Source organism: Vicia villosa, unplaced genomic scaffold (genome assembly GCF_029867415.1).
Source record: "Vicia villosa cultivar HV-30 ecotype Madison, WI unplaced genomic scaffold, Vvil1.0 ctg.000248F_1_1, whole genome shotgun sequence".
In the NCBI taxonomy this organism is placed as follows: domain Eukaryota; kingdom Viridiplantae; phylum Streptophyta; class Magnoliopsida; order Fabales; family Fabaceae; genus Vicia; species Vicia villosa.
In genome coordinates this window covers 1,082,211-1,090,105 of record NW_026705102.1, presented here as the reverse complement: position 1 = coordinate 1,090,105, position 7,895 = coordinate 1,082,211, and the positions used below count along the sequence as shown (strand labels likewise).

Sequence of the window (7,895 nt, the reverse complement as noted above, 5' to 3'; positions counted from 1 at the left end):
TAATATTTGCTTTTATCAATGCCCATTTATTAAAATATTCCATTCTTAAAAAATGAATATTTTTAAAGTTTTGCACAAAGATTATAAAATATAGTTTCGTTAAGACAACTCACTTGATAGAAGATGTAGGGGTCAGTGATATCTTATTTATTCACTTTTAAAAGGATAAATTTCAACTAGGGGTAGGAATAGCCTAGGCCGAGTTAGACTTTGCCAAATCTGAGTCTAACTAACTAAAACTTCCAAAGCTTAAGTCTGACTTGTGGCCTATTATAAGTTTATTTTTAAGATTGAGCCTAATCTTTTCGAATGTCTGATTGGCCTAGTAGCTTATATAAAAGTCTATTTTATTTGAACATTTGTAAATAACTAATTCAAATAATATTTAAGTAGACTAACAAATTAAAAGATTAATGAGAGTAAATGCTTATTTGAATTGACTTATTCAAGTTTACCTATTAATATAAGTTTTGTGATACTATTTGTGTGAGAGAACTTATTAAAACAACTTATGACCTTGCTCATAAGGTTTTTTCCTACATATTTTTATAAGTTCTTAAAGATAACTAAGCTTTATTTTTATATTTTAAATCAAAGTTCAAATACAATATAATAATAATAAATTTATTCATATTTATTTAAATAGGTCACTCTGATATACTTAAAATGTTTTTTTACGGCATGTGGCGTGACATTTTTTTAACTAAATAGGCTTATATAAAAGCCTAGGCCTTTTCTTTTTAAAAAAGACAATTTCTTTTTTCACGCTTGTACTTTCTCCCACACCATTGAAAACCCAAAAATGACCTCGGAAATTTTTGGAGATGCATCTCTAGACGCACCTTAAATCACCTCATCCTTCATAAATCAAGCAGCCACCCCGTTTTTACCAAATATTGGTTCAGAGATGCATCTCCAAAATTTTCAAGGGAGCATTCAAAAATACATCTCCGAATATACCCATGACCTCATATACATGTTTTTTTGTTGAAATCGGCGTCGTTATCGGAGACTCTATGTCGATTTTAACCATTATTATAGTCATATGAATTGTATCCTTGCATTTTGTCCCTTGCGTTCCTGCATTTCTGTCCTTTACGCGGCCTAAAATAAAAAACTCAATTTTTAAGGAAAATCACTCTGAATCGAAATGTTACTGTGTCATTTCATCTGAAAAAATCATGGATCGAAACTCGAAAAAATTTGTAGACTCTTAATTTAATTTAATTTAATTTAATTTAATTTGTATTTTATATTTTTATAATTTTATCTTAATTATTTTTCTATTTTTCAATTGTTTTTCTCAATATGGACATTGTTGATGCATGAATACTTGATCTGCCTATCCGAATACAACCAATACTAAGTTACAAAAACACAACAAATAACTTTTCAGATATGCATATCCGAAAACATTTTTTTCGTAAAAAAATAGGGTTTATCGAGACATGTATCTTCGAAATTAAGTATGATAGGAGTCACTCGCTCGTTTGCTTTCAATTTTATCGGAAATGAGTGCGTCCAGAGATGCATCTCCAAAAATTTTGGGGAGTTTTTGGATTTTTGCCCAAAGATTTGTGAGAAAGTATAAGGGTGGAAAAATAAATTGCCTTTAATAAGTATGGTCCGAAACTTTCCAAGAATGGTTAAATATGTTTGTGGTCCTTATAAATATCCTAATTTTCAATCCCTATAAAATTTTCCTTCAAACAATGGTCCTCATAAAGTTTTCCATTCATAATTTTGGTCCCTGCCGTCAATTTTCATTAAGGATGCTGACGTGGTACGCCATGTGGAAGACAGTTTGGCAAAAATTTGAAAACACTTGAAATTGCGGGGTTTTTAAACCTCTAAACAAACCCAGAAAAACAAAGAAAAATACCAGTTATGAACTTTTGTCAAACAACTTGCGAGCAAATTTTGCAACAAGGATTATATCACACGAATTTATCAATCAATCCCTAAGAATTGTCGAACTTGGTGGTTAGTGGTATCAGTCACTCCTTATTTGAAAATTAAAAGTGTGCGAAATGTTTTGCAAAATAGCCACCATTCTGTTACAGACAAAGGGAAAAGAAAAGGATAATCATAAAGAAGTTGTTTCGAATGATTCAAATGTTGAAAATGTACTGCCTGTCGAGAATGATTTGGTTTGTTTGGATACTGAGGTTGAGGCGGTGAATGGTGGCATTTAAAAACAAGCAACTTCGTCTGTGGTTTCTAAGTTGAGTAATGATAAATTGAATGTGGTTAATGATGCTGTAAATTTTTTGGATACTCTGTGTTTGGATCCGGAGAAGGATGTTTCTAGTGTTCGTGCTTACAAGAAGTTGCTCCAGGCTGTTGATAAGCGAATAGATACGACTGATAGGTTGAAATTTGAAATCCAGCTTAATGAGAAGCGTAGACCTGCATTTGAATTGGCACATCCAAAGAAAGAACTAGTAAAGTAAAAACTTATTAAATTGTAACACACATTCCAAATATGTTTGTAATTGAGGAAGTATTACTATGGCTTTCGGGAAGTTTCTAAGTTGGATACTGAGGTTGAGGCGGTGAATGGTGGCATTTAAAAACAGTCAACTTCGTCTGTGGTTTCTAAGTTGAGTAATGATAAATTGAATGTGGTTGATGATGCTGTAAATTTTTTTGGATACTCTGTGTTTGGATCCGGAGAAGGATGTTTCTAGTGTTCGTGCTTACAAGATGATGCTTTCGGGAAGTGCCGCTGGAACCTTTTGTTCTTCTTACGAAAGAGGAAGAAAATGAGGTTGCACGAGCTTTTTCTGCCAACAGGTATGCTTTGAAAGTTTGGTTATATGCTATTTATGAATGTTTAAGTTGTACCATATCTGATTGAAGACTTGTTTCTACATGAAGAAGATCTTGGTTGCTTATGAGAATTCCAATATTGTAAATCTTTTTTCAGCTTTCATGGAAAGTAACATATTGTTGATAAATATTTTCTGGAATAAAATGCCTTTAAATGTTTTGCGTTGAAGATTGAAAATATTTCTTTTGAAAATACTGCTTGACCAAAGTTCAGAATCAATATTTTTCTTCTTTTTTTTGGGTTTGTTTAGAGAAGTTTAAAACCCCCACAATTTCAAATGTATTCAGATTTTTGTCAAGTTGTCTTTCACATGGCGAGCCACGTCAACTTTCGTTAATGAAAGTTGACGGCAGAGACTAAAATTATGAATGAAAAACTTTATGAAAACTTTTATTTAAAAAAAAATTAAAGAACTAAAAACAAAAATAAAAATATTTATAAAGAACACAAATATATTTTATAAAATAAGTAACTATAATAGTACATTCACTTCAAAATAAAATTTCCTTATAGATTTATCAGTATTATAAAACCAACTGAGCAACAATATTTTTTTTTTAATAAAGCTTCGATTGCAGCGTAGTTTGCAGATGATGGACAGTTTCCAATACATTATTAACTGTCTTACACTTTTACCCATTAATTTGTAGATTTCTTTTATACTTTTTATTATTTTAAAGTTAAATACAAATTAAGTTATATATTTATTTACAATATAATTAATTATACTACAATAAACGAAATAAAGTAATAAATTATTAATAAGATTATAAAAATAAAATATATGAAAAATTACAAATTTAGTAATAACATTGACTTTTTGTATATAAAAGTTGAAACTTTATTTATTATTTACTTTATTTTTGTTTCTTTATTTAAAGTCTCAACATTTTATCAAATCATTATCATGATTCACTGTCATGGAGTCATGTGAAGTATCAGAGATTCTCAAATCCTCCAAAAACATACCCAAAACAATTTTCCTCTTTCCCCTCACAGCTTTCATCCTTGTCCTTCTTCTTCCTCTCCTCATTCACTTCAACCAATCATCTTCAAAGATTCTCTTCACAACAACCACCGTTGTTGAAAATCAAACAACAACAACAACAAATAATTGCAGCAATTTGTTTTCTGGAAAATGGGTTCCTTATTTAGAACAAAGTTATTACAACGAAACGTGTCCTTTTATTAAGGAGAATCAGAACTGTTTTGTTAATGGAAGACCAGACAGGGATTTTCTTAAATGGAGATGGAAACCTGATGACTGTGAGCTTCCTTTGTTTGATGCAAAAGTGTTTTTGAAGATTGTTAAGGGAAAGTCAATGGCTTTTGTTGGTGATTCAATTGCTAGAAATCAGATGCAATCTTTGCTGTGTCTCTTGAATTCCGTAAGTTTTTACCAACTACGCAATCATTTATAAGAAAAAATTTACTTTTTAAATACATTGAATAAATAATGTATATGCAAAAATTGAGTTAAGTTATTAATTGAGTTGATTTAACCAGATTTTTTATTAAATTTATTAATGTGTTTTATTTTTTATTTCAAGCATGATGTTATGGATTAATTGTTTGAAATTTTTTCATTTTTTTTATTATTATTGTTGTGTATATTTTATTGAAAGGGTAGAAAAACAAGAGGAAGATTGAAATGTGGTAGATGAAAAATAGTAGGAGGCATATAGACAAGAAAATATTGGCTTTTAGGTATACTCACTCACATGATGAATAATAGTACGATAAAAGAAAAATCTAGGACCCACCTAATCTTTGATTTCTTTGCATTTGAAATTTTTATTGGGAAATTTGGTATCCATATCTTTTGGAGTACGAGCAGTGAAGTTTGAAAAATTTGGAGAAAAAAAGGAAAAAAAAGTATGGAAGATATTCCCACAATTTAAATGAGTTTAATTTTTTTTTTTCACAAAACAACAGATTATGGAAATCAGAATCTTTAATGGAAGTTGACCCTCAATTTAATTTTTTTGCAAATTTGAAAACTTTTAGGTCAAATTTTTAATTACTAAAATAGGGATCAATTTGCAAATTTAAAAGAATTGATTTGTAAAATTTGAAAATTGAGGGTCAACTTGCAATTTCTTGAAAATTTTGAGGGTTAATTTCTCGCATCTCTTAAAAACTTCCAAACAGAACAAAAGAGTTTCTTGTAGATTTTAGGACTTGTTAGATTTGAATCTGATCTAGTTTTACTCAAATTCTCTTGATATCATGCTTTTGATTTATTAATTTATTTGCAAATCAGATCCATTAAAAAGTTGTCTTTCTTTAGTACTATTATAATTGAACCGTGTGCAATGCACATGGAGATGTTAAAGTGAAAATTTGGAGTAATAATTAGGGGTATCAAATCAACGTGGGTGCAATTGTTTATATATAAACTCCATACATTCAATCCCAATAACATAATTTTCTTTTTGGGTAGAAAACAACTCCCACTCCAGCTTTATCATTAGTCATCAAATTTGGTCCTTAGACCCTACTAATGGTTAGCGGGATTGATCCTCATATTAATTCTATTCAGGAGTGGCAAACCAGATCCAATCCGTCAGACAAGTCAGTTTTGTCTGTATTTTTTTCAAGAGAATTTTTTTTTTAAGCCCTTTAATATATTCGTGTCATTCCGTTTTTTTTTCAGTGTTTTGCAAGAGCGGCCACTAACAAGAATATTTGTAATTTTTAAATTTTAGGTATAAAGTCCGCATGTCCCCACGTCCTCATTTTTTTTCGGGATAGATTAAAATTTTAAGCCTGCATCTTCAACTATACCGCTTCTCCCCATCTTATATTTATGCCGGCTTTTGTGGTGTATGTCTATACACGACAAGCATGCCCGTTTGTCATCCATAATTGTACTAGAGTCAGATACCGAGTTTCTAAAAAAAAGAAAAATAATAGTTGTGTTTGCTATTAATATATTCTTTTGAAGTTTTGTACTAAATTTCAGGAGAGCTTTGAGTACATGCTTTGTTCTTCTGCAATTCTGCTGCCAAAATTAAACTTAATTTCAGCATATTCTTTCAGGTTGCTCGGCCAGAGGACGTTTCAACCAAATATGTATCAAATGAAGACTTAACATATTTCAAATGGTGGTTCTATGCTGATTATAACTTCACCATTACAATGTTATGGTCCCCTTTTCTAGTGAAATCCTCTAAATCTTACATCTACAACAGTTCTAATTTCCTCAAACCCGAGAGTCTTTATCTCGACGAACCAGACACAGCTTGGACGAGTCGAATTGAAAATTACGACTACGTAATTTTCTCCGGTGGACAGTGGTTTTTCCGACCATTCACATTCTACGAAAACAATACAGTTGTTGGATGTCAAAAATGCAACAACTCAATAGAACTCAACTATTACGGATACAAGAAAGCGTACCAAACCGCGCTCAAAACTATTACGAATCACGAAAAGTTCAAAGGATTGGTGTTTTTAGCGACACATTCTCCAAATCATTTTGAGAACGGCGAATGGAATAAAGGCGGAGGATGTAATAGAACACAGCCCTTTAGTAATGAACAAAAATGGGATGTGCATCCTTATGGTCTAGAGATATTGCATCAAATACAAATCGATGAATTCAGTGCTGCAAAGAAGAATGCAGGCGAAAATGGCTCGCGTTTTGGTTTGATCGATATAACGGATGCGATGTTGATGAGGCCGGACGCACATCCTAACAAATATTGGCACGCGATGGGTAAAAATGTGAGTGTTAATGATTGTATTCATTGGTGTGTGCCGGGACCTGTTGATACTATCAACGAGATTTTTCTCTATATGATCATGAGAATGAAGTTATGATAGATAGTATTTTTAGTTTCGAAATGCATACTTGTGTTTTGGAAAGTGATTTTTCTTAAAAAATGTATTGAACAAAGGTGTTAGTGTTTTTCTATGAAGAACTGCTAATTAAGTATTAGGCCAGACGAAGTGGTCATAATTATTAGAAACTCACACGAGGCAGCGTTCGAACTTGGTGTGACGTCCAACCTAACCTGATATTATACAAATGAACTTCTGATTCTTGTTGTCCATTTTGATATTGCCAAAATGTAAATGATCATTATGAGGACATCAGATTTGTTTGTTTGCATACATTTTCTTAAATTCATCACCCTAATTCTTTGAGAAATAGTCAAAGTAAACTCTTAATTGTTATGATAACATAAATGTTAGAAATAAAGCAGTATTAGGTATTTTTTAGAATGATGAATTGGTATTTGGTTGGGTGGTATGTGAAAAGGAATTTATATTTTTGAAATATCTTACAGAAAAAGTGGGTCAAAGAAGTGATTAATAATACTCTTGGGCAGTACTACTACTCAACCCACCCCACAGGGGCTACTACACTACAGCAGAAATTCTAAAATGTTTTTAAATTTCAAACATGCATTTTCGGACGACGAATATTTTATATACATTTTAAAGTGAATCACTACTATTTTATTCAATTAAAAAAATCTGTCTAATTGTTACAGTAACCCGAATTCTAATTAAAAAGAGTTCCCTTCAATTTGAAAAGCAACATGCTTGTTAAATTCTAGTTAACTCTTCACATAGTTTTTTCTAATATTTCCAAAGGGACAAGGAAACAATTAACTCTTCACATAGTTTTTCTAATATTCCAAAGAGACAAGGAAACTGTTAGGATCTTTTTGTTAGGTTAAATAATATATTCATCCAAGTCCCACATGGAATAGTAGAAAGAGGAAAATAGAATTGGTGTAATAAAATAAATAGAAATAGTTAGTTTGAGTTTTTAACACAACAACAAAATGTAGTCTTTTTGGGTGTATTGGAGATTTTGATAGTGGTGTGTCTAGAGAAGGTTTTATATTTTTTGGTTCAAAAATAGTTTGTTGAGAGGATTTGTAATTTTTCGGTTCAAAAATTGTAGTTGAGAGAGTTTGCAATTTTTCTGTCCAAAAGTTGTAGGTGACGGTTTGTAATTTTTACGTTCAAAAGTTGCAATTGAGACAGGGTTTGCAATTTTTCCGTTCAAAAGTTGCAATTGAGGTAAGGTTTGCAATTTTCTCCT

At 31.1% G+C, this 7,895-nt stretch overlaps 1 protein-coding gene across 1 annotated transcript; it reads left to right on the top strand.

Moving 5' to 3' along the window:
* Positions 1-3,730: 3,730 nt before the first annotated feature.
* LOC131625873 (protein trichome birefringence-like 21) lies at positions 3,731-7,232 on the top strand. Its single transcript, XM_058896702.1, has 2 exons — positions 3,731-4,221; positions 5,876-7,232. Exons 1-2 carry the CDS (start codon positions 3,754-3,756, stop codon positions 6,656-6,658), a joined length of 1,251 nt encoding a protein of 416 aa, XP_058752685.1. The 5' UTR covers positions 3,731-3,753; the 3' UTR covers positions 6,659-7,232.
* Positions 7,233-7,895: the final 663 nt, after the last annotated feature.